This window comes from Suncus etruscus, chromosome 2, assembly GCF_024139225.1.
Source record: "Suncus etruscus isolate mSunEtr1 chromosome 2, mSunEtr1.pri.cur, whole genome shotgun sequence".
In the NCBI taxonomy this organism is placed as follows: domain Eukaryota; kingdom Metazoa; phylum Chordata; class Mammalia; order Eulipotyphla; family Soricidae; genus Suncus; species Suncus etruscus.
Genome location: NC_064849.1, coordinates 68,109,982 through 68,137,629, shown reverse-complemented (window position 1 = coordinate 68,137,629; position 27,648 = coordinate 68,109,982). Strand labels below are relative to the sequence as shown.

Genomic DNA, 27,648 nt, shown 5'->3' with positions numbered 1-27,648 from the left:
CCTGCCTCATTCTGGAGTTTTGTTTTTGTTTTAATTGGTGGTACTAGGGATAGAACTCAGGGTCACATACACATAAGGCAAGTATTCTACTACTGAGCTACATCCCCAGCTCTGAAGTCTTTCGGAGATGTGGGAATTTGACCTATATCTGACAGTGTTGAGGGCTTACTTCTGGCTTTATGATTCCAGAACATTCCTAGTGGTGCTAAGGGAATATATATATATATATATATATATATATATATTTCCTTAGCACCACTAGGAATGTTCTGGAATATATATATATATATATATATATATATATATATATATATATATATATATTACTAGTGATTTTACCTGCTGTATTATCTCTACTGCCCTCCTGGAGATTATTTGTTTGTTTTGTTTATGGGCCATACCTGGTGGTGCTCAGGGGTTACTTCTGGTTCTGTACTCAGAAATCTTTCCTGGCAGGTTCAGGAACCATAAGGAATGCTGAGGATCTAACCCGGGTTGGCAACAACAAAGGCAAACGTCCTTCCTGCTGTGCTATTGTTCCAGCCCCAATAACTCTGTTTTTCATTCTGTGTTTGTTTTTATTCTCCCTTCCACTGTACAGCAGGTTTTTTGTTTGTTTATTTCATTTTTGACACTTAAGTGTCAATTCAGTTTTTAGGGGTCAATTAGCTAGCACTAGCCTTTATAGAGAAAAGATAATTGCTTCTTTTTTATTATCTTTATTTTGACCAAAGTAGACTGCAAATCTTTCACAGTAATTATTTAGGTACATAGTGACATTTAATCAGGGGCATTCCCACCACCAATGTTGTCCTTCCTCCACCCCTGTTCCCAGCATGTATCCCATATTCCCTTTCTTTATCCCCTGGATTGCTAGTATAAGTGGTCCCCTCTGTGTCTAGCATGTTGTAGATTGGGTGTCGATTCTGTTGTCATTGGCTTTAGATTTGGTGTTTAAGTCTGATCTTTTTTTTATTTCTACTTAATGTTCATATGACTGTGTGATCTTAGTACCCTCCCTTATTTCCCCCCTCAGTTTGTGAGGTGGAACAAGATAGTTCAAATTATATGGTTCTGGGTCAGAGAGATAGCATGGAGGTAAGGCATTTGCCTTTCATGCAGAAGGATGGTGGTTTGTATTCCGGCATCCCAAACAGTCCCCAGAACCTGTCAGGAGCGATTTTTGAGCGTGGAGCCAGGAGTAACCCCTGAGCACTGCTTTGTGTGACCCAAAAAAATAAAAATTATGTGGGTCTGTTTGAAGGAAAGAAAAAAATATATAATGGGGCAAAAATCAAGCAAGCAAAAAATGGGAGGTGTCCTTCTAGAGGCTATAAATATCAATTTAAGAGACAGGAACAGGGAAGAAAAACATAACAACAATACTAAAAATTTTTTTAAAAATCAAACAAAAAACTCGAAAATCACCACAGCAATAAAGACACCAACCACACAGTAACCACAGTCCTGAAATAAAAACAAAACAAAACACACAAAAAGGAAAGCCCATGGAACAAAAACAAGCAACAAACAACAATAACAAAACCAAAAAAAAATTAATTTGTGCTTCTAGTTAAATGTTAGTGGGAAAATTTAATTCACACTTAGCCATGGTTTCTGACAGTTACAGAGCTACAGCTTTCTGGGCCAGAGAGATAGCACAGCTGAAGTTGCTTTGCAATCAGCCAATCCAGGATGGATGGTGGTTCAAATTCCAGCATCCCTGTGCCTGCCAGGAGTGATTTCTGAACACAGAGTGCCAATGGGTGTGACCCAAAAAACGAGAGACAGAGACAGAGAGAGAGAGAGAGAGAGAGAGAGAGAGAGAGAGAGAGAGAGAGAGAGAGAGAGAGAGAGAGAGAGAGAGAGAGAGAGGGAGAGAGGGAGAGAGAGGGAGAGAGGGAGAGAGGGAGAGAGAGAGAGGGAGAGGGAGAGGGAGAGGGAGAGAGGGAGAGCAAGAGGGAGCGGGAGAAGGAGAGAGAGGGAGGGAGAGAGGGAGGGAGGGAGAGGGGGGAGAGAGAGAGAGAGAGGGAGAGGGAGAGGGAGGGAGAGGGAGAGGGAGAGAGAGGGGAGGGAGGGGGAGGGAGAGAGGGGGAGGGGAGGGGAAGGGAGAGGGGGAGAGAGGGGGAGGGGAGAGAGCGGAGAGGGGGGAGGGGAGAGAGCGGGAGGGAGGGGAGAGGGCGGAGAGGGAGTGGAGGGGGAGAGGGGGGAGGGTGCAGGGATCGGAGGGGGAGGGGCAGGGATGGGTGGGGCGGGGGAGGGAGGGGGCGGGGTGGGGGAGGGAGGGGGCTGGGACAGGGGGAGGGAGAGGGGAGGGGCGGGGGGAGAGGGGAGGGGCGGGGGGGGGGGAGAGAGAGGGGAGAGAGGGGAGGGGCGGGGGGGAGAGAGAGGGGGAGAGAGAGAGAGGGAGAGAGAGAGAGAGAGATAGGGAGAGAGAGAGAGAGAGAGAGAGAGAGAGGAGAGAGAGAGAGAGAGAGAGAGAGAGAGAGAGAGAGAGAGAGAGAGAGAGAGAGAGAGAGAGAGGAGAGAGAGAGAGAGAGAGAGAGAGAGAGAGAGAGAGAGAGAGAGAGAGAGAGACATATTTCTTGGTTATTTTTCCCCAGCTGGATTGCAGCTTGAAGTTGCCACTCTGCTTCAGATTAATGCACAGAAAACTGAGATCCTCCACAATAAAGACAGTATTTCTCAATCTCTCGAACTGTCTCTTGACAAACAATCTGAACCAGATACTCAACCAGCAGTATTTCAAGAGATCATGCAAATAGAGGTAAAAGGTTTTTGTGTTATTTCCTCTTTTTTTTTTTTTTAAATGACAATGCTTGGGATTGAACCCATATTTAATGCTTACAAGGCATGTGCTTTGTTGCTACCCATGCCCTAATTCAGGATGTGTGTTTGTCCACCCAGAAATGCCAAGTGTAGTGATCTGCAACTTAAACAGTCTTGGGGGGGCGGGTTGAAGAAAGGGAGGGAGAGAGAGGAGATTGAGGAGAGAGAAAAGAGCAGGAGAGGAGGAGGAGGAAAATAGAAACATCATTGACTTTCCTGGCAGGGTTCTGGGGACCAGATGGGTGGGGTGCCAGGGATTGAACCTGGCTATGCTTTGTGCAAGGCCAAAAATCCTACCTACCTATTGCTCCAACCCCTTCTCTTACATTTTGGAATAAGTTTTGCTGCTGGCATCTCTCTGTCATTGTCGCAGTCTTTCTCTGTCTTCTTCTCTCTATCCCTCCACTTTTTTTTTCCCCCTCATGGTGCTCATGGGTAACTGGGTGGCAACTTTGGGACCATGTTGTGCTTGGGGACTGAACTAGCCCTACTACCTTTAAAGCTTGCACACAGTTCATTGAACTCTCTTTGGCTATGTTGTGGTTATTTTGGGGGAAGGTGGTGTGTATATGTGTGTGTGTGTGTGTGTGTGTGTGTGTGTGTGTGTGTGTGTGTGTGTGTGTAGAGATTGACCCAAACCCAGTGATGCTCAGAAGTGTTCTTTGCATTGTGCTCAGAAATGAACCCCGGCAGTGTTCAGAGAACCATATGTAATGTTGGTGACTAAACTGATCTGTCAGATAAAAGGCAAGTGCCTTACATCCTGTACTATTTTTCCCACCCCGCTGCTGCTATTTTTACTGCATCACAGCATCTGTGAGCCAGAGAAATAGAGTGGGTATGAAGAATGCAGTGCAGTTTGATCCCCAGCCTCCCATATGGTCCCCCAAGCCAGGAACAATTTCTGAGTGCATAGACAGGAGAAACCCCTGAGCATCACCGGGTGTGGGCCCCCCCAAAAAAGTGCAGTGGGTAGGGCATGTGCTTTGCATATGACTAATTCGGGTTCTATCCCATGCATGCCTTGTGGTCTCCAAGCCTCCCAGGAGTAATTCCTGAATTAATCAGGATTAACTGAGCACTACCAGGTGTGTCCCTCAAAAAGCAAAACAAAAAACAATAAAACAACCAAACTCAAACCCCTTAGAAACTACATTATGGAGGGGGCGGAGAAATGGCATGGAGGTAGGGCGTTTGACTTGCATGGAGAAGGACAGTGGTTGGAATCCTGGTACCCCGTATGGTCCCCGAGCCTGCCAGGAGTGATTTCTGAGCATAGAGCCAAGAGTAATCCCTGAGCACTGCCGAGTGTGATCCAAAATCCCAAAAACAAAAACAAACAAAACCCTACATTATGGAAAATAGATATTACTGTACCTACTATTTTATACTCCCTCTCATTAATAATTTTTCCATCTATAGCCCTGTGAAACAAAAGAAGAAATCTTGTCCCAGATGTTAAGTGAGCTGCAAATATCATATGCAGAGATCACGCTGGAACTAGAGAAGACCAGAGACTTGCTTATTCTGCAGCGCAAACTCAACATGTGTTATCAGGTAGATAAAAAGGGGCTAGGGCTGGAGCGATAGCACAGGGGTAAGGCATTTGCCTTGCATGCAGCCGACCTGGGATGGGCCCTGGTTTGATCCTTGGCATCCCATATGGTCTCCTGAGCCTGCCAGGAGTGATTTCTGAGTGCAGAGCAGGTATAACCCGAGCGCCACCAGGTGTGGCCCAATAAACAAAAAAGGGGGGGGGGGCTGTGGGATGGGGAGTAAGTCAGTTGGATACACAGGAGAGGCCAGAGATGTAGGTCAGCAGTACAGTACCTGCCTTACATATATGTGTAAAGCCCTGGGTTTGATTCCCAGCATACCACCTACATATATACAAACACACACAAACATACACAGGGACCAATTAAAATATTGGAATAGGGGCCGGGAAGGTGGCGCTAGAGGTAAGGTGTCTGCCTTGCAAGCACTAGCGTAGGACGGACCGTGGTTCGATCCCCGGCATCCCATATGGTCCCCCCAAGCCAGGAGCAATTTCTGAGCGCATAGCCAAGAGTAACCCCTGAGCGTCAAATGGGTGTGGCCCAAAAACCAAAAAAAAAAAAATTGGAATAAAGCAAGACTCAAGTTTTTAGGACTGATGAGAGATATTCTGTCCTGTGATGTCTTTTAGTACTTGCACATTTAATAGTCCTGCTCAACTAGGGTCAGGTTGTGGTGCTCATGCTATCATCAAGGCCTCTCCAGAGGTTGCAGCCCTTTAGGTATGCTTGTTTGCCTGTTTGCTAGTGGTTACACTCATTTGTTGTGATGTTCACACACTTCCTGGTTGTAGTGCTTTACAAGGGTTTCTGTTACATAATGTGCTTGCCACAGGTTCCCTTTTCTTTTTTGGGGTGGATGGGTAGAGGCCACATCTGGCGATGCTTAGGGGTTACTCTGGCTCTGCACTCAGGAATCACTCCTGACAGTACTCGGGGAACCATTTGGGATACTGGGATCACATTTAGGTCAGCTACATACAAGGCAAGTGTCCTATCCACTGTACTATCTCTCCAGCCCAGGTCTCACTTTCGAGACATGGTACTTGCACATCTTTTCAGTTAAGGTATTTGCTGGGAGACTTGACACATTTGGCTGCTGTGTGGCCAGAAATCTCTTACAACTGCAGGGGTCAGACAGAGCTGCCAAGATTGCAGTCACCAACAGGGAAAGCAGATTTTCTATGTCAGGAAGCTAGGCTCAATCTTCTCATTGGTGGGGGGGCGGGCAAGGGCCACACCTGTGAGTGAATAGGTGCTACTCCTCACTCAGTGTTAAAAGGTCACTCCTCGGGGCCAGAGAGGTAACATGGAGGTAGGGCGTTTGCCTTGCATGCAAAAGGACGGTGGTTCGCCCGGCATCCCATATGGTTCCCCCGAACCTGCCAGGAATGATTTCTGAGTACAGAGCCAGGAGTAACCTCTGAGCATTGCCGGGTGTGAACTCCCCCCCCCCCCCCAAAAAAAAAGTCACTCCTTATGGTGACTGAGAGAATATGTCATGCTGGGGATCAAACCTCAGTCTTCTACATGCACCAGTCTGTTGAGCTATTTCTCTACTCACCCCCTCCACACATGCACTATTTTGCTGTTGTTGTTTGGGTCACACCCAGCAGCGCTCAGGGATTACTCCTGACTCTGCTCAGAAATTGCTCCTGGCAGGCTCGGGGGACCATATGGGATGCCGGGAATTGAACCACCATCCTGTCCTGAGTCGGCCACGTGCAAGGCAAACACCCTACTACTATGCTGTCTCTCCGGCCCTCCCCCCCCCACTTTTTTTTCTTTTTTGGGCCACACCCGGTGACGCTCAGGGGTTACTCCTCGCTATGTGCTCAGAAATTGTTCCTGGCTTGGGGGTCCCCCACCTTTTGTATGTGTGGGACTGTAGAATCGAGCCTATGTTCTCTCACATGTGAGGCATGTAGTCTACTGTAAAGCTATGTCCCTAGGTTGAAAATGCCACTTTTGTTTTTTGGTTTTTGGGTCACACCTGGCAGCGCTCAGGGGTTCCTCCTGACTCTATGCTCAGAAATTGATCCTGGCAGGCACGGGAGACTATCTTGGATGCCAGGATTCGAACCACCGTCCTTCTGCATGCAAGGCAAATGCCCTACCTCCATGCTATCTCTCTGGCCCCAAATGCCACATTTTTTTTGTTTGTTTTTGGTTTTGTTTTTGAGCCACACCCGGCGGTGCCCAGGGGTTACTCCTGGCTGTCTGCTCAGAAATAACTCCTGGCAGGCACGGGGGACCATATGGGACACCGGGATTCGAACCAACCACCTTTGGTCCCTGGATCAGCTGCTTGCAAGGCAAACGCCGCTGTGCTATCTCTCGGGGCCCCAAATGCCACATTTTTATTTGGGCTTTTTGTTTCTGAGCCACTAAAATAGAAAATTTCAGATACATATTATTTTGTTACAGGAAGAATTGAAGTCAATGATAACAATAGCTGAAAATGAAAATGAAGAACACAAAGAAAAACTGAATAGGCTGACTCAACTCCTAGAATTGAAGAACAATCGTATCAATCAGCTGGAAGGTATTTTAAGAAGCCATGGCCTTCCAATATCTGGCAAGTTTTAATACTTTGTTTTGATCTTGAGATCAGTTAATATGTCTCTTGTTTATCCTATCATCTTTGCTGATTGAATAATATCATCTTTGCTTAATTATAATAATTGTAAACTTTTTTTTCATTATTCTAGTATCTTTCTCCAGTTTCTCTAGAGAGATTTATTCAACAGGGCCTAGCCATAAATAAATCTATTATCAGGGGCCGGGAAGGTGGCGCTAGAGGTAAGGTGTCTACCTTGCAAGCGCTAGCGTAGGACGGACCGCGGTTTGATCCCCCGGTGTCCCATATGGTCCCCCCAAGCCAGGGGTGATTTCTGAGCGCATAGCCAGGAGTAACCCCTGAGCGTCAAATGGGTGTGGCCCAAAAACAAACAAAAAAAATATATAAATATGGGGCTGGAGAGATAGCATGGAGGTAAGACGTTTGCCTTTCATGCAGGAGGTCATCGGTTCAAATCCCAGCATCCCATATGGTCCCCTGTGCCTGCCAGGAGCAATTTCTGAGCCTGGAGCCAGGAATAACCCCTGAGCACTGCCGGGTGTGACCCAAAAACCACAAAAAAAATATATATATATAAATAAAAAAAATAAAAAATAAATCTATTATCAGAATGAGAAAATTTACTTTGCCCTTGGAGTTATATAAAGCTGTTCGTCTCTCAAAGTTGTTATCTTGACCGAGGCCTAAATAACAGGGTTTTTTTTTTGGTGTTGGTTTTTTGTTGTTTTTGTTGTTGTTGTTGTTGTTTTGTTTTGGGGCCACACCGGTGACACTCAGGGGTTACTCCTGGCTATGTGCTTAGAAATCACTCCTGGCTTGGGGGACACTGGGGGATCAAACTCCGGTCTGTCCTAGACTGGTGTGGGCAAGGCAGACGCCTTACTGCTTGTACCATTGCTCCACCCCCCTTAAAAATTTTTTTTCTTTTGGTTTTTGGGTCATACCCGGCAGTGCTCAGGGGTTACTCCTGGCTCCATGCTCAGAAATTGCTCCTGGCAGGTGCGGGGGACCATATGGGATGCCGGGATTCGAACCCACTGTCCTTCTGCATGCAAGGCAAATACCTTACCTCCATGCTATCTCTCCAGCCCCTAAACCAGAAATTTCATTTGCTATTTTATGATAATTACTGTTCCGTTTCTGCCATCAGGATATTTGATACCTCTGATCAGGGAGCCTTCTCTCTGAAAAGCTGAATCTACAAAGAGGTTTCTTAGCACAGAACAAGGATAAATGGAAGTGAGACATTCTTGGGCCTGACTAGCCATGCCAAAGTAGGTCTTCCAAGTCATTGTTAAGTTAGGGAGATAGCTCAAAAGTCTGCATGTAGATGACCTGTGTTTGATCCCTAGTATCCTAGATGGTCTCCCAAGTATGCCAGGAGTAATTTCTGAGTATAGAGTCATGGAGCACCTGCTTCCCATGCAGAAGGCCCAGGCTTGATTAATGGCACCACAAAATTTTCCAAGCCTCTGCTCTGGTAAGAGTGGTCCCTGAATACCAAGACAGGAGTAGGTGCTTGAACACTGCCAAGTTTGGGGCCCCCAACCTTAGTGTTTTTCTTTTGGGGCTATAATATATGGTACTCAGGGGCTGTTTATTGTGAAATGCTTGACAGGACCATGTGATGCAGGGACCTTATACAAGCAAAATATAAGCTAAGTTCTTTGAGCTAACTCTCTCTCTCTCTCTCTCTCTCTCTCTTTTTTTGGTTTTTGAGTCAAACCTGACAGTGCTCAGGGGTTACTCCTGGTTCTACACTCAGAAATCGCTCCTGGCAGGCTCAGGGGACCATATGCGATGCCGGGATTCGAAGCACCGTCCTTCCGCATTAAGGCAAACGCACTACCTCCATGCTATCTCTCTGACTCCTGAGCTAACTCTCTTGAGTTATTTTTTTTAAATAGAAAGGCTCTTTATTATTATTATTATTATTATTATTATTATTATTATTATTATTATTATTATTATTTTGGTTTTGGGGTCACACCTGGCAGCGCCCAGGGGTTACTCCTGGCTTTACGCTCAGAAATTGCTCCTGGCAGGCTCAGGGGACCAAATGGGATGCCCAGATTTGAACTACTGTCGTCCTGCATGCAAGGCAAATGCTCTACCTCCATGCTAGATCTCCGGCCCGAGTTACTATTTCTTTTTTTTGTTTGTTTGTTTTTTTGTTTTTTTTGGGGGGGGCCACACCCGTTTGATGCTCAGGGGTTACTCCTGGCTAAGCGCTCAGAAATTGCCCCTGGCTTGGGGGGACCATATGAGACGCCGGGGGATCAAACCGCGGTCCTTCCTTGGCTAGCGCTTGCAAGGCAGATACTTTACCTCTAGCGCTACCTCTCCAGCCCCTACTATTTCTTTTTTTTTTTTTTTTTTTTTGGTTTTTGGGCCACACCCGGTGACGCTCAGGGGTTACTCCTGGCTATGCGCTCAGAAGTCGCTCCTGGCTTGGGGGACCATATGGGACGCCGGGGGATCGAACCGCGGTCCGTCTCCTAGGCTAGCGCAGGTAAGGCAGGCACCTTACCTCGAGCGCCACCGCCCGGCCCTATTTCTTTTGATAATTGCCTTATCCTGTCCTTTACTAACATTTGTGTGTGTGTGAGTGTGATGTTGAATATTGACCTCAATATCACATATATAAGGCATGTGCTTTACTTCTGAGACACATCCATAGTCCACTCCTCTACCCATTTGTTAATAGTATTTTGTTGAGTTGTAGAGTTCTTTATAGTCTCAAATTATGAACTATAAGTTATGCATTGCAGATTATTTGGTAGGAAAATAGGCATACCTAGAAGTTCTCAGGGATTGCTCTGGACATGGTGGTGCTTGGTAATAGTTTGTAGTACCAGGGATTGAACTGGGGGTAGATGATGCAAAGCAAGCATTTTAGACCCAGTACTGTCTTTCTGGCCACAGTGCAAGATATTTACTATCTAATATTTAATGATATAGCAGGTAGGGCATTTTCCTTGCTTGTATCAAATGATGGCAAATCCTTGGCCCAGGGTCATATACATGAGAATACCAAGAAAGAGAGAAATGAAAAGGTGTAACATAAGGGCATTGTAACACCAAATTTCATAACTTCATCTAGAAAACATAAGTCATTGATGGAGGAACACAGACACTGGTGATGGGTTTGGAAATGGAACCCAGAATGCCTGAAATTGTTATCAACAACCGTATAAATTATGGTTAATAGTAATAATATATATATATATATATATATATATATATATATATATATATATACTCACACAGGATTTTGGACCACATCCAGTGATGCTCAGGGGTTACTCCTGGCTCTGTGCTCAGAAATTAGTCCTGGCAATAAATAAATATTTTTTATTTTACATTTATTTATTTATTTATTTTTATTTATTTATTTTTTGGGCCACACCCGGTAATGCTCAGGGGTTACTCCTGGCTATGTGCTCAGAAGTTGCTCCTGGCTTGGGGGACCATATGTGACACCGGGGGATCGAACCTCGGTCCGTCCAAGGCTAGCGCAGGCAAGGCAGGCACCTTACCTTTAGCGCCACCGCCCGGCCCCTATTTATTTATTTTTAATAAGGAAGTATTACCATTCTAAACTCAAACACATTCAATGCTTAGTATAGTACATCAAAGGTATCTCTTGTTCGTTACAATAAGTTCTCTGAAAACATTATAACATACACACAAAATTAAATATATCAGCATGATGCAACTATTCAGTACTGCATACAGTGCATTATTTATAAGACACCACAAGAACACAATTCTTTTTTCTTTTTCTCTTTTTTTTTTTTTGGTTTTTGGGCCACACCCAGCGGTGCTCAGGGGTTCCTCCTGGCTGTCTGCTCAGAAATAGCTCCTGGCAGGCACGGGGGACCATATGGGACACCGGGATTCGAACCAACCACCTTTGGTCCTGGATCGGCTGCTTGCAAGGCAAACACCGCTGTGCTATCTCTCTCCGGGCCCAAGGACACAATTCTTTTTTTTTTTTTTTTGGTTTTTTGGCCACACCCGGTAACACCGGGGGATCGAACCGCGGTCCGTCCAAGGCTAGCGCAGGCAAGGCAGGCACCTTACCTTTAGCGCCACCGTCCGGCCCCAGGACACAATTCTTACAAATTGTTGTTCTTAGGTTTGTGCTATTTATACCTGTTAGAGATAGTGACCATCAACTTTTTCTAAGATTTGGAGTCGGAGCCGGGCGGTGGCGCTAGAGGTAAGGTGCCTGCCTTGCCTGCGCTAGCCTAGGACGGACCGTGGTTCGATCCCCCGGCGTCCCATATGGTCACCCAAGCCAGGAGCGACTTCTGAGCGCATAGCCAGGAGTAACCCCTGAGCGTCACCAGGTGTGGCCCAAAATCCAAAAAAAAAAAAAGATTTGGAGTCAAAGGAGCACTGTAAAAACAATGTTAGTGTGGCAATTATTGTTTGCATGGGCCCACCAAAGTATGGGGGTCATGGAAAGGAAAAACTTTGGCCTAGTCCTGGCAATATTTTTTTAAATTTTTTAAACTTTATTGATTGATTGGCTTTTGGGCCACACCCAGCAGCGCTCAGGGGTTACTACTGGCTCTGTACTCAGAAATTGCCCCTTGCAGGCTGGGGGCCCATAAGGGATGCTGAGAATCAAACTGGGTTCCTCTGGGTCAGCAGCATGCATGGCAAATGCTCTACTACTGTGATATCTCTCTGGCCCCACCCCTGACAATCTTGAGGGATCATATTGAATACCAGGGATCAAACCCTGGTCAACCTCATTCAAGGGAAACACCCTGGCCATTGTGCTATCACTCCAGCCATAATAGTGCCTAAATTTAAAAAAAAAAAAAAAAAGTCGGGGCCAGGCGGTAGCGCTAGAGGTAAGGTGCCTGCCTTGCCTGCGCTAGCCTTGGATGGACCACAGTTCGATCCCCCGTGTCCCATATGGTCCCCCAAGCCAGGTGCGACTTCTGAGCACATAGCCAGGAGTAACCGCTGAGCGTCACCGGGTGTGGCCCAAAAACAAAAAAACAGAAAAAAAAAAAGTCGGGGTCGGTGAGGTGGTGCTAGAGGTAAGGTGTGTCTGCCTTGCAAGCGCTAGCCAAGGAAGGACCACGGTTCGATCCCCCAGCGTCCCATATGGTTCCCCCAAGCCAGGGGCAATTTCTGAGCGCTTAGGCAGGAGTAACCCCTGAGCATCAAACGGGTGTGGCCCAAAAAAACAAACAAACAAAAAAAAGTGAAAAAACACCGGTGGTTGGAGTGATAGCACAGATTTAGGACATTTGCCTTGCAAGCAGCCAACCCAGGATGACCCAGGCTTGATTCCAGGAATCCTAAATGGTCCCTTGAGCCTGCCAGGAGTGATTTTGTTTTGTTTTGGTTTTTGGTTTTTGGGTCACACCCTGCGACTGTCAGGAGTTACTCCTTGCTCTGCGCTCAGAAGTTGCACCTGGCAAGCTTGGGATCTATATGGGATGTTGGGATTCGAACCAGGGTCCACCTGTGTTGGCCTTGTACTATCGCTCCGGCCCCAACCAGGACTGATTTCTGAGTACAGAGCCAGGAGTAACCCCTGAACACTTGCCAACTGTGCTTAAAAACATATGTGTGTGTGTGTGTGTGTGTGTGTGTGTGTGTGTGTATAATCTTGTTCATTAACAAATCCTTTATCAGGGAGAAGATAGATAGTACAGTGGCTAGGGAACTTGCTTCGTATGAAGCTGATCTGGATTTGATCCCTAGATACAAATGGACCTCTGAGCACCATCAAAAGTAATCTATTAGCAAAGAGTCAGGAGTGATCCATGAGTACTGATAGTGGCCATAAAACAAAAACAAATAAATTGTTAGTTATTCTTTGTATTTCATGTATTTTGAATAGGAAGATATTGTGATGTATTCAAAATATTTTAATTCTGTTTTCACTTTTTGGAGGTTTTGTTTTGGGGCCATACCTGGTGGTCCCCACGAATCATTTTTATTCTGGGCTTAGAAATAACTTCTGGATGGGGCCGGAGTGATAGCACAGCAGTAAGGTGTTTGCCTTGTACGCAGCCAACACAGGACGGACCCCAGTTCATATCCCGGCATCCCATATGGTCCCTGAGCCTGCCAGGAGTGACTTCTGAACTCAGAGCCATGAGTATGCCAGGTGTGACCCCAAAACAAACAAACAAACAAAAAAGAAATTACTTCTGGCAGGCTCAGGGATCATATGGAATGCCAAAGATTGAACCAGATTGGGCTGCATGTAAGGCAAATACCTTACTCACTGTGCTATTGCTCTGGCCCCTTGTTTTTATTCTTAAAGTAGGAACTTCACAATTAACAGTTGATAACTCAAATGAAATAACTCATTTAAGTAGACTGATTGAGATAATGCATGAATTGAGTAAACTGCCTCATATATCTTGGCATTCATTATTAACATTTTTCACTTTAAAATATTTTTAATTTTTCACTTCTTTCCAGTAATTCTCTTCCTCTATTCACTTATTATCCTGATTTTTTTTGTGTGTGTGTGGTTTTTGGGTCACACCCGGCAGTGCTCAGGGGTTATTCCTGGCTCCAGGCTCAGAAATTGCTCCTGGCAGGCACGGGGGACCATATGGGGCGCCGGGATTCAAACCAATGACCTCCTGCATGAAAGGCAAATGCCTTACCTCCATGCTATCTCTCCGGCCCCCTATTATCCTGATTTAAAGTGGATTTTTTTCTCACTTCTATATAGCTTGAATAATGTAGTATACACTAAGATAATAATGTTCTATTCTTTTCATGGCTATTATTCTAATATACATTATATATGTACTATATTATATTACATATGTAATATATATACACATATCCTAGTGGTACTCAGGGAATCATGTGTGGTGCCCCAGATAAGAACCAGAAATGGCTGCAGGCAAGGCAAGCATCTTAACCTCTGCACTATTTCTTTTGTTTGTTTTTTGGGGAGGACCACACCTGGCTGTGCTATGGTCTTACTCCTGGATCATTCCCAATGGTTCTGTGATGACCATATGGGGTGGCAGAGATCAAACTCAATTTGGCAGCATGCAAGGCAAGCACCCTTCCCTCTGTACTATAACTCTGGCCCTTTTACACTCTCTAGGCCCAAATACTTATATTCTATGTTTCTAGTATTCCTTTAATGAAATTACCAATTAATTCATTTGACCTTGCAATAATCCAAAACAATGTCATCTATAGATAAAATTTGCCCTTGTATTTTCTTGTCCTTAGTGTTTTTCTGTTTCTAATACCTTCGAACCTTCTCTTTAAAGCAGAATTCAGAATTCAAAGCTCCTATTTTTTTTCTTTTTTGGTTTTTGGGTCACACCTGGCAGCGCTCAGGGGTTACTCCTGGCTCTATGCTCAGAAATAGCTCCTGGCAGGCTTGGGGGGCCATATGGAATGCTGGGATACAAACGCCTTACCTCTTTTCTATCTCTCCAGCCCCAAAGCTCCTATTTTTCATTTTATTGCTTTTCCTTTTATTTATTTTTTATTTTATTATTATTGTTATTAATTATTATTATTATTATTATTATTATTATTTGGTTTTTGGGTCACACCCAGCAGCGCTCAGGGTTTACTCCTGGCTCTATGCTCAGAAATTGCCCCTGGCAAGCATGGGGGACCATATGGGCTGTTGGAATTTGAACCACCGTCTTCCTGCATGGAAGGCAAACGCCTTACCGCCATGCTATCTCCGGCCCCCCTTTTCCTTTTATTTTTTTTAGTTTACTACTTCTGTTCCAAGTCTTTTTTTTTTTTTTTTTTGTTTCTGGATCACACCCAGCAAAGCTCAGGGGTTACTCCTAGCTCCATGCTCAGAAATCGCCCCTGGCAGGCACAGGGTACCATATGGGATGCCAGGATTTGAACCACTGTCCTTCTGCATGCAAGGCAAATGCCTTACCTCCATGCTATCTCTCCAGCCCCAATGCTCCTGAATTTTATTTTTAATTTTTATAATATCTTTATTTAAGCATCATGATTACAAACATGTTTGTAGTTCAGTCTCATTTATAAAAAAGAACACACCCCTTCACCAGTGCAACCTTCTCACCACAATGCCTCCCCATCTCCCTCCTCTTCCACCCCCTGTCTGTATTTGAGACAGGCATTCTATTTCTCTCACTCACTACCATTGTCATGATACTTGTTAGTGTAGTTATTTCTTTAACTGAACTGACCACTCTTTGTGGTTAGCTTCATATAATGGGTCAGTCCTTCCAGCCCTCATCTCTATTGTCCCTAGGTATTATTACAACTATGTCTTGTATTTTTCTTAAATCCCACAGATGAGTGAGACTATTCTGTGTGTGTCACTCTCTCCCTCTGACTTATTTAATTCAGCATAATAGTTTCCATGTCCATTCATGTATAGGAAAATTTCATGACTTCATTTTTCCTGATGGCTGATAGTATTCCATTGTGTAAATGTACCACAGTTTCTTTGTATTAATTTATTATTTTTTTGGGGGGGTCACACCCAGCGGTGCTCAGGGGTTACTCCTGGCTCTATGCTCAGAAATCGCTCCTGGCAGGCTCTGGGGACCATATGGAATGCCAGGACTCGAACCACCGTCCTTCTGCATGCAAGGCATGCCTTACCTCCATGCTATCTCTCCAGCCCATACCACAGTTTCTTTAGCCACTCATCTGTTATTGGGCATTTGGGTTGTTTCCAGATTCTGGCTATTGTAATAGTGCTACAATGAATATAGATGTGCAGAAGGCATTTTTGTATTGTGTTTTTGTGTTCCTAGGGAATATCCCTAGGAGTGGTATAGCTGGATAATATGGGAGCTCAGTATCCAGTTTTCTGAGGAATGTTCATATTGTTTTCTTTTGTGTGTGTGTGTGTGTGTGTGTGTGTGTGTGTGTGTGTGTGTGTGGTTTTTTGGGTCACACCCGGCAGTGCTCAGGGGTTACTCCTGGCTTCATGCTCAGAAATTGCTTCTGGCAGGCACGGGGGACCATATGGGACGCCGGGATTCGAACCGATGACCTTCTGCATGAAAGGCAAGCGCCTTACCTCCATGCTATCTCTCCGGCCCCAGTTCATATTGTTTTCTATAAAGGCATATCCTCCAGCAGTGGATGAGAGTTCCTTTCTTCCCACATCCCTACCAGCACTGATATTTTTGTGATGTGTGCCAGTCTCAGTGGCATGAGATGGTACTCATTGTTCTTTTGATTTGCATATCCCTGATGACTAGTGATGTGGAACATTTTTTTCATGTACCTTTAGGCCATTTGTATTTCTTTTTTTGGGGGAAGTGTCTGTTCATTTCTTCCAATTTTTGATGGGGTTAGATTTTTTTTCCTTGTTAAGTCTGTCAGTACCTTGTATATCTTAGATATTAGCCCCTTCTCTAATGGGTATTGGGAGAATAGTTTGTTTCTCCCATTCTGTGGGTGGTCTTTGTATTCTAATCACTATTTCCTCTGAAGTGCAGAAGCTTCTAAGTTTAATATAGTCTCATTTGTTTATCTCTGCTTCCACTTGTTTGGACATTGGGGTTTCCTCCTTGAAGATGCCTTTAGTCTCGATGTCATGAAGTGTTATACCTATATGTTCTTCTATATACCTGATGATTCCAGGTCTGATATCAAGGTCTTTAACCATTTGGATTTGACCTTTGTGCATGGTGTTAGAAGGAGATCTGAGTTCTCTTTTTTTGCATGTGGCTAACCAGTTGTCCAAATACCACTTGTTGAAGAAGGTTTTCTTGTTATCAAAGATTACTTGATTATAAGTCTGAGGAACATTCTCTGAACACTCTAGTCCATTGATCTGAGGTGCTGTCTTTATTCCAATACCATGTTGTTTAAATGACTATTGCTTTGTAGTACAATTTAAAGTTGGGGAAAGTGATGCCTCCCATCTTCTTTTTCCCAAGGGTTGCTTTAGCTATTTGTGGGCATTTATTGTTCCAAATGAATTTCAAGAGTGTTTGATCCACTTCTTTGAAGAATGTCATGGGTATCCTTAGAGGAACTGCATTAAATCTGTACAATGCTTTTGGGGAATATTGCCATTTTAATGATGTTAATACTCCCAATCCATGAATAGGGTATGTGTCTCCATTTCCTTGTGTTCTCTTTTATGTCTTGTAGCAGTGTTTTGTAGGTTTCTTGGTACAGGCTAACTTTGAAGTCAACTTAACTAAAGAGGTGAAGATCTGATAAAAAGAAAACTACTTTTCCTTTTAAATCACAGTTTCTTGAAATAAACACAGTTTGGCATTCCGCTGTTTTTATTCTTCTTTCTACCTTCCTTTTTTTTTTTTTTTTTTTTTTTTGGTTTTTGGGCCACACCTGGCAGTGCTCAGGGGTCACTCCTGGCTGTCTGCTCAGAAATAGCACCTGGCAGGCACGGGGGACCATATGGGACACTGGGATTCGAACCAGCCACCTTAGGTCCTGGATCGGCTGCTTGCATGGCAAACACCACTGTGCTATCTCTCTGGGCCCTTCCTTTACTCTCAAAAGAATCCTACTCTGGAATGGATAGACAGTTTTCTTTTCCTTCTAGGAGAGCTCAGAGATGTGGCCTATGGCACCAGATAGGTGTCATTATATCTAGAAACATTGCCAGCCATGAAGATGAGGATCAAATAGATCTTTCTTTACTTCATCAGAGTCAGAGTCTTTTTTGGGGGGCAGTGCCCGGGGATTACTCCTGGCTTGAGTGCTCAGAAATTGCTCCTGGCAGGTTTTGGGGACCATATGGGATGCTGGGGATCAAACCTGGATCCATCTTGGGTCATCTGTGTGCAAGGCAAAACTCCTACCACTGTGCTATCACTCTGGCCCCAAGAATTCGAATTTTTTTGAACTGCACTGTTGCATTTCGTCCTTAGGATGGGCTTGGATGGAGAAGGATGGAGGCCTTTATTCTTAGGCCATGGCCATGTGGCTTCATCCCCCATCAACCTGCGGGTCTGGGGTCCAGGAAAGCAACGGCAGGCACTCACAGGCAGGCTTCAGGAAGCATCAACTTTATTCATGCCCTATCCACCACATGTGTGGCCTATATCATAACCTTTTAAGCATTCAGCCAATCTTAGCTAGCCTTGCATCTTTTTTTTTTTTTTTTTTTTTTTTTTTTTTGGTTTTTGGGCCACACCCATTGACGCTCAGGGGTTACTCCTGGCTATGCGCTCAGAAGTTGCTCCTGGCTTGGGGGACCATATGGGACACCGGGGGATCGAACCGCGGTCCGTCCAAGGCTAGCGCAGGCAAGGCAGGCACCTTACCTCTTGCGCCACCGCCCGGCCCCTAGCCTTGCATCTTAACTCCTTTCAGCCATCTTCCCTTTGACCTCCATGCTGGCAAAAGACCAAAAGGGGCCTCATCCCCTCTGGTCAAAACCTTATCTACCCTTTCCAAGACCCCTCCCAGGAATGGGCGGGGTCTTGCAGGTAAGGTCAAGTTACCTAGGAAGAATGGGGGGATGAGGCTTCACTGCATATCCACCAGGCCTTTATGACATCTGCTAACCTGGCTCAGGCAGGAGATACTGAACATGCCACATTTTGCATCTATTCTTTTTTTTTTTTTTTTTTACATTTTTATTATTATTTTTATTTTTATTTTTTTTTATTTTTTTTTTTTTGGTTTTTTTTGGGCCACACCCGGTGAAGCTCAGGGGTTACTCCTGGCTATGAGCTCAGAAGTCGCTCCTGGCTTGGGGGACCATATGGGATGCCGGGGGATCGAACCGCGGTCCGTCCAAGGCTAGCGAAGGTAAGGCAGGCACCTTACCTCTAGTGCCACCACCCGGCCCTATTATTTTTATTGTGGTCAAAGTGAATTGCAATTCTCTCACAGTAATATTTGAGGCACATAGTGACAATAAGTGAGGGGCATTCCCACCACCAATGTTTTTTTTTTTTAATAAATTTATTTTTAATTGGGAGAACAAAGATGCAAAGAAAGAGGACAAGGTAAAGTTACAGTGGAAGGACAATCACCCATAAACAGAATTCTTAGAAGAAAACCCCTTGCTGATACCTTAATTTTGAACTTTCAGCCAAAGAACATTAAGAAAAGTAAAATAGAACCCATGTACAATTACTTTGTCCCTCAAGTCCCCAGATTATAGTACATTATAACATTTCTTAGTGGTACACAAAGCAATCTAAGGCCATAAAACTTATGTAACTCCTTAAACTTTGAAGGCATAGTATTTTCTTACATTTCCTTGCATATGCATATTAATTTAAGTTAACCTCAAAAGTTTAAGTGGGATTTTTTTAAGGATTAGAGTCAAAGGAGCACCGTAAAAATGATGTTAGAGTTGCAGTTTTTGTTTGCATAGGCCCACCAAAATATGAGGGACATGAAAAGGCCTAAATACAAGGAGACCCTACCCCTGAAGTTTCCTAGCAGAAGACCAACTCTAGTCTCCAGGCAACTAGTTTGTCCAATCCAAGTCATTGTCTGTAGTGCCAATACACTTTTATTTTTCACACAGTCTCTGTTATTGGTATCATGTTTCTGTAGTAAAAATCCTGGAATCTGCATATCCTAAATTGAAGTCAGGATGATGTAGAGCATCCTCTAGTTTCACCTCACAATAAAAGGGCAATGAAGAGAGCTCTGTCCTGTAAGCAGGTCGTTGTTGTCAAGTCTTCTTAGTGTTGAGGAAGGCTCTTTTGGGAAGGTCAATGTCAGAGCACCATGGTAGAGGATTGCTTCCAGATGATGTTATAAATGACCTTGGATGTTTTGTAGTTAGCTTCCCTGGTTCAGGGATGAATGGAGAATGCCCATTCTTTTGAGGCCTGTGCCAGGTCATTATATCAATTTTCAGGGTGTAAGGACCCATTGTTCTACAAGATTTCTGTGTTCCTACTTCTATTAGATAAGAACTTATTTGTATGTATAATATTTTCCCATTTTAATGTGCCTATGCAAACAAGGAACAATGCCACGTGGCATTATAGGCCCATATGGGGGCTACAAGAACAAGTCAAAAATCCCCATGACATGGTTAAACATAATCATTAAACTGAGGGACTCCTTCACCGAATATTCCATATTGAACAGCTCACAGAGAGAAGATAAGACAAAAAGTGGGGAAAATCTTCACTGTATAAGGGAATATTTAGTAAGAGTTATAGCTGTCAAAGAAAATAGACATAAAATCTTCAAAAGCCATACGTGGGGCCGGGCGGTGGCGCTGGAGGTAAGGTGCCTGCCTTGCCTGCGCTAGCCTAGGACGGACCGCAGTTCGATCCCCCGGCGTCCCATATGGTCTCCCAAGAAGCCAGGAGCAACTTCTGAGCGCATAGCCAGGAGTAACCCCTGAGCGCCACAGGGTGTGGCCCAAAAACCAAAAAAAAAAAAAAAAAGCCATACGTGTCCATTTTAAGTCTTTTAAAATCGTTGGGGGTTGTTAAATCCAGTGCACCAATTTGGTGTGTGATTAGGACAGTGAAGTACTGAAGTTACAAAGGGTAAATGGGGTGTACTGATGGTTGAGGGTGATAAAGTTAAGGGGTGAAAATGAGCTTTACAGGGGTGTGTGAAAGGCAGAATACCAGATGGACATTCTACATACACAAAACATAACATAAGATAGGATATACTATTAATATATACGGTGCCCCCGCGCGGTTTTGAACATGTAGACTGGGAAGAAATTGCACTAGAGCTACCCTCCAGATCAAGAAAGAATTCGGAAGAGAACCGGAAGCCAGGCTCTACCCGTCCTCCTCCCTGTGCCATCCCCCCCCTCCACTGGGGGAAGGGCGGGGAAAGCTTGGGACCCTCTCCAGGAGGGACCACCCGACACCCACCTTGTCTGGCTACCTGGGCAGCCACCCCAGGAAGGCCTGGAGGTCGGGGGGCAGGAGAGGGGACAGCTGGGGCCTACCAAGGCTCCCAGCACGCCCAAGCTAGGGAGAGAGCCTTCGGCCTCGGGACTCCCCAGACCCCATGCAGCTAGAGCTAGCCTCCGGAAAAGAAAAGCTTTGCATCTATTCTTTCAATGATATTTGAGACCTATTGTATTCCACTATCTGTGGGCCCACAGCCTCTTCTATAATTTTACCTCTCTCTATGCAGTAGAAACAGATTTCCTGGGGCCCGGAAAGATAGCACAGTGGCGTTTGCCTTGCAAGCAGCCGATCCAGGACCAAAGGTGGTTGGTTCGAATCCCGTGTCCCATATGGTCCCCCGTGCCTGCCAGGAGCTATTTCTGAGCAGACAGCCAGGAGTAACCCCTGAGCATTGCCAGGTGTGGCCCAAAAAAAATAAAAAAAGAAAAAAAAACCAGATTTCCTTTTCTTGAACTACAGTCAAGGGGCTTCTGCCCAGCTTAATCCACATCAGACAATAGTCTGTGAGCATCCCAGGCTTGCAGCTGGATGTATTTGCTTTGGCAGGATACTGGGAACTGTGGAGAAAGTCCATGCTCTGTAGTACTGACTGGTAAGTCCTCTCAGCATCCCTCAACATCCAGGACTAATGTGTGGAATTATCCCATCTATAGATGCTTTTACACTGACTTTCCATTGACTTCCTCTGCCTTTATTCTTGTTTCTTGCCACATTATCTGTACCTACTTCTATGCCTTTCCTACTACTAGGAGCTAGTGGAGAAGAGTTTTGGGTGCTGGAGTAATGGATGATACTATGCTCCCCAGTAAGATCCAACCTACAGGCATGCATTAAGCAAAAGAAATCCCAAGCCTACCTGTGAACCAATGTGCTTGGAGCCTGGAGGCCCAAGAGATTGAGGTGAGAAAAAAGATGGGTGCATGCATCTCAGAGAAGTCTCAGCCAATGCAGATTGTGACAGCAGCTCAGTCTTCACTTTATATGAAAGAGGAGCCAATTTCACTACATTATGCCAAGATTCTTCTTTTGGTCAAGCTCGAGTGTGAAATGAAATTATGCACTTTTCCTTGCTATGAGTAAAATAGCATCTTTGTTCTGTTTGCTAAGCTAAGGCCCAAATGTAAGATTTTCCATCTGGTCCCTGTTTGCCAAACTCAATTTGAAAACATTAATATCAATGCATTTTTGTGATCCTGTGAGGACTCAGTATCTCTCTAGGTCATAACTCTTCATCACCAAGCAAGGGTACAGGGCTTGAACTATTGCACAATCTTAAACTGTGCTTTCTAAATCTTTTTTTTTTTTTTTTTTTTTTTTGGTTTTTGGGCCACACCCGGCGGTGCTCAGGGGTTCCTCCTGGCTGTCTGCTCAGAAATAGCTCCTGGCAGGCACGGGGGACCATATGGGACACCGGGATTCGAACCAACCACCTTTGGTCCTGGATGGGCTGCTTGCAAGGCAAACGCCGCTGTGCTATCTCTCCGGGCCCGCTTTCTAAATCTTAATCCAAGACCCAACATTTTTCCAGTCTAGATCAGAGACATGAATCAACAGAATGAATTCAGGTGTAAACCATCAGATGCTCTGGCCTCAGAAGATGATGGCTGAGAATCAAGCCCAGTCCTTACATCATGTGTGGGTATCCCCTCACCCAACTTGTTTACCACACCTGAATGATCAGAACCATCCACATCTGGAATGGGCAGGAAGAGAGGAGTCTGCTTGCAGGGAGAGAGGGGATAAGAAGAACAGTTAGAGAGAGCAGAGAATTAAGCAGAGAGAATCACCAGAGAGATTCAACAGAGAGAATCAAGGAGAATCAGCAAAGGGGAGTGAGTCAGCAATGAAGCCTGAAGAGTAGCAGAAAGGGAGTCAGAGAGAGCAGAGAGAGCAGAGAGAGCCAGAGAAGGAGCAGAGAAGGAGCTGCTTGGAAAAGGCTAGTATAAAAGCCATTGTATGTGTTAGGTTAGGACCATGAAATAAAGCTGGCTGACTCCTGGAACTTCATCTGACTGCTTTGTGAATTTCTCTGCCATCACCATGCAACCTACAGACCTGCCAGGCCATAGAGGCTGTGGGAGCTGAGCCTAGCCTAGAAATGCCTCACATCCCCACACCAACACTAGGACTCATTAATTTAATTAAAACAATAAATGGCACCTGAACCCTGGACTGACTTGAACCCTGGACCCAAGAAGAAGACTGTAATGATGGTGAGTGACTTGACCTCTTGGTGGATTATCACCACGACAGCCCCCTCGAGCTGGACTGAATGTGCTGTGCCTTTCACTGGAACATCAGTGAGCATGGTTCCTGTTCTGAATGGCTTCATGTTGCTCTGGCCCATCTATCTCATTTCTTACTCTGGACTGTACGTGCCAGGCTCCCTAGAGAGTCTCTTGCACACATGCCACAAGAGGGGAAGAGTGCTTTTCCAGTGGTGACAAGTTCTCAATCTAAACGCCTTTCCAGAACTGATAATTTATCATTTATTACTGGCACTAAACCATAGAGACCCCAATCTCCCAAGAATGATAAGCCAGCTACTGTCTCTGCAGACTCAGAGTCTGAAAATAGCTCAACCATAGTTACCCCGTTCCCCAAGCACTGAGTCACGTAGACAAGCCAGTGCTGACAATCCAAGTACCGGGCACTGTTAAATGGTTCAGTGACCGGAATGGTTATGGATTTATCAACAGAAATGACACCAAAGAAGATGTCTTTGTTCACTGGACAGCTATTAAGAGAAACAATCCCAGAAAGTTTCTGAGTAGTGTTGGAGATGGGGAGACTGTGGAGTTTGATGTTATGAAAGGAGATAGCGGACCAAAAGCTGCTAATATATCTTGACCTGGTGGAATGCCAGTGAAAGGTAGCAAAGATGTTCCCAATTAACATAGGTTTTGTCACTTTATCCCCCAGCCTTACTCACCCACCACCCATGGTTGCAGAGGACCCCACGGGTGAGACAGAAGCAGGCAGTGAAGGGGAAAGAATTGAAGACTCTGGGCAGCATCCCAAATGCCATCATCTACCATCTTTCCTCAACCAGAGGCAACTTTTGCAAGGACCTCGGACCCCTAACCTGCGGCAGCTTATTGAGGAGACCCCAGAAGCCTAACACAGAAGGTGAAGATTGAGAAGATGTAGGATCCAAGACCAGATGAAGACCAACAAAGGAGAAGCTGCTTTCAGAACTACCTGCACCTGGGTTATCATATTTTCCGGAGTGTAAGACAACTTTTTTTTTTTTTTTTTGGTTTTTGGGTCACACCCAGCAATGCTCAGGGGTTACTCCTGGCTGTCTGCTCAGAAATAGCTCCTGGCAGGCACGGGGGACCATATGGGACACCGGGATTTGAACCAACCACCTTTGGTCCTGGATCGGCTGTTTGCAGGCAAACGCCGCTGTGCTATCTCTCCGGGCCCGTAAGACAACTTTTTAACCCATGAAAAACTTCTTAAAAGTCAGGGTACACAGCAGGCTGAAACTTACTCCAGCTTCAGGGACGAGTGGTTGTGCCCCCTCCCCTTACCGCCGCATCCCATCCAGCTGCCAGGCATCATCACTCAGTCCTCTCCTTGTTCTGATTCATCTTTCAGGGCGTACAGAGGAGCTGCATTATTGAGCCCTGCATCCCATCCAGCCACAGGGTGTCATTGCTGGTATGCAGCTTTTTTTGGTGCTCAGCCCTCTGTTCAGCTCTTACGGGACACAGAGGAGGTGCTCTGTCTCCCTCTAGCTGTCCTATTAATTATTGCACCCCAGCCAGCTGCTCTTGGAGGAGGCCCCTCTCTCTGCTCTCAATCTAGATCACAATTAAAAAATCAAAGTCACTTCAGGCCTTCCCTGGGCGCCGGTCTAGGTGGACTCTATAGGGGTCAACAGGCTTTTCCCCTACCTCTCCCTACACTAACGGGAATGCGCTTTGGGATGAGGGTGGGCTGTTCTAGCACTGGTTTATGTTGGGACAGTCACTGGAATTTTTTTCTCCTTGTTTTCCTATTGATAGTATTGTATGCATATATTTTATATATCCGTAACATCTATCTTGTATTGTGACCTTGATACTGCCCTACAAATATCATTTCTAATATTTTACTGCCTCAGTCCCAACCCTTATTTCCCCCCATCTTCCCATGTAGGTGCAGCTATGACATGAAGCTCACCACAAAGAGTGATAAGTGCAGTTAGAGAAATAACTACACTGAAAACTATCATAACAATGTGAATGAATGAGGGAAAAAGAAAGCCTGTCTCGAGTACAGGTGTGGGTGGGGTGGGGAGTAGGTAGATCTGGGAAATTGGTGGTGGGAATCCTGCACTGGTGAAGGGGGGTGTTCTTTACATGACTGTAATCATACAACTACAATTATATTTGTAATCACGGTGTTTAAATAAAGATAATCTATAAAAAATCACAGTCACTTATTGCAAATGATAAATATAAAATGATTGTTGGCACTTTAAAGTCTAGCTTTATTAAACATATACTGTTAATTTTTGAGGGTTCTACTCTTTTTACCTCACATTTTTTAATTTCCATTTGGTGTGCATTAAAAGAGAGGTAGTATTATATAGCGAATATAGCCCAAACCCTATATTTTAACAGAAAAAGTAGGGGGTCTTCTTATACGCCCAGTCATCTTATATGCCAGAAAATATGGTACCTCCAAAAATTTAACTTTCTCCTAGGCTAATCTCTTGACCCTATTTTCATCGGTCACTATATTGCTGGTTAAATTTTTTTTTATCTGTATGGATATTATTGTTTTGTTCTAAGCCCCATTGCAAACAGAAAAATTTGTACCTGGGGATGGAGAGGTAGCATGGAGGTAAGGCATTTGTCTTTCATGCAGAAGAATGGTGGTTTGAATCCTGGCATCCCATATGGTCCCCCGAGCCTGCCAGGAGCAATTTCTGAGCGTAGAGCCAGGAGTAACCCGTGAGCGCTGCCAGGTGTGACTCTGGGGAAATACATGTTAGAGTTTTGAAAGTTCTCAGCTATCCTACTGAATGTTTCCCAATTGCTATGATGTTATATTGTGTACCATATGGGACGCCAGGGGATCAAACCGAGGTCGCGATCTTTCCTTGGCTAGTGCTTGCAAGGCAGACACCTTACCTCTAGTGCCACCTCACCGGCCCCAAAATATTTTTATTTTACTCAGTTACTATGCTTATTATTACCAATTTATTCATGATTAGATTTCAGATTTACAATGTTTCAACACCAATTTCTTCTCCAATGTCCACTCTCCTTCACCAATACCCCCTCACTCCCCAATTTTGCCTCCTGTCAACCAGTCTGCACTATATATATTTTGGGTCACACCTGACAGCACTCAGGGGTCACTCTGGCTCTATGCTCAGAAATCACTCCTGGTAGGCTCGGGAGATCATATGGGATGCCTGGATTCGAACCACCGTCCTTCTGTATGCAAGGCAAATGCCCTATCTCCATGCTATTTCTCCAGCCCCTCAGGGATTTAAAAAACAAACAAAAAAACAAGATTTTGCACTGTGACTTAGAGGGTTTTATGCATAAGTCTTTACTACCATTCAGCACTACCCCTCCTCCTCTTCTGGTTGACTTCTTCCCTCCAACTCTCCCGTATTTGTAGTTCCCTCATGTGCTATCCTCAAGGCTCCCCCTTCACCCAATTTTTTGAATATATATTGTGACTAATCCATGGATTAATTCTGTTAATCACTAACAAATACAATAAAAATTAAAGTTCTAATAAATATTCACTGGCCCAGGCTGGAGAGATAACACAGCAGTAGGGCGTTTGTCTTGCACACTTCCAACCCTGATGGATTTGGTTCGATTCCCAGAAACTCATATGATCCCCTGACCCTCCGGGGCAATTTTTGAGTGCAGAGCCAGGAGTAACCTCTGAGTGCTGCCAGGTGTGACCTCCCCCCAAAAAAGTTCGCTAGTTTTATGTGATCAGATCTTGTTTGTTTGTTTGTTTTGAGGGGGGTCACACCCAGCAGCACTCAGGGGTTACTCCTGCCTATGAGCTCAGAAATCGCTCCTGGCAGGCTCGGGGGACCATATGGGATGCCAGGATTCGAACCACCGTCTTTCTGCATGCAAGGCAAACATCTTACTTCCATGCTATCTCTCCAGCCCCATGTGATCAGATCTCTTATTTTTTTTTGGATTTTAGGCCACTCCCGGCGGTGCTCAGGGGTTACTCCTGGCTGTCTGCTCAGAAATAGCTCCTGGCAGGCATGGGGGACCATATGGGACACCAGGATTCGAACCAACCACCTTGGGTCCTGGATCAGCTGCTTGCAAGGCAAACGCCGCTGTGCTATCTCTCCGGGCCCATGTGATCAGATCTTAATGTTTTCGTCTTTCAGGTGATTTTAGTCTCACTGATCCCATAGGGGAACTCGATGGATCTGTTCAGGTGCTCCTGAATTGGAAGTCTTCTTATGTACCTGCAGAGAGCACCCTGGAACTAGGTGCTCAGACTGTGGGTAATGACATCCAGGACAATTCGGAGATTTCATCCAATGATAAAAAATCATCGTTCTCTCCCCAGGTAGCAAATTTGTTTTGCTTACTTTATTTTATTATATTTTATATTATATATTTTATTGTATTGTGTTGTACTGTTTTTTGTTTGTTTGTTTATTTTGGAGACAATGCCCTGCAATGCGTAGGTTTGATTCCTGGCTATGTGTTCAGGAATCACTCCTGGTGGAGCACAGAAAATCATATGGAACTTACCTATGTAGATAGGTACTACATGTATGTAGGACATATTACAACTATGTAACCAAGTTGGTTACATGAAAGGCAAGTGGCTT

At 44.8% G+C, this 27,648-nt stretch overlaps 1 protein-coding gene across 1 annotated transcript in view; it reads left to right on the top strand.

Annotated features, from left to right (window-relative positions):
• Window positions 1-27,648, top strand: part of RPGRIP1 (RPGR interacting protein 1) — a 73,176-nt gene that overhangs the window by 18,151 nt on the left and 27,377 nt on the right. Inside the window, exons 7-10 of the mRNA XM_049768983.1 lie at window positions 2,604-2,767; window positions 4,252-4,386; window positions 6,813-6,963; window positions 27,196-27,380. Coding sequence (XP_049624940.1) covers window positions 2,604-2,767; window positions 4,252-4,386; window positions 6,813-6,963; window positions 27,196-27,380 — 635 coding nt within the window. The remainder of the gene's footprint in view (window positions 1-2,603; window positions 2,768-4,251; window positions 4,387-6,812; window positions 6,964-27,195; window positions 27,381-27,648) is intronic.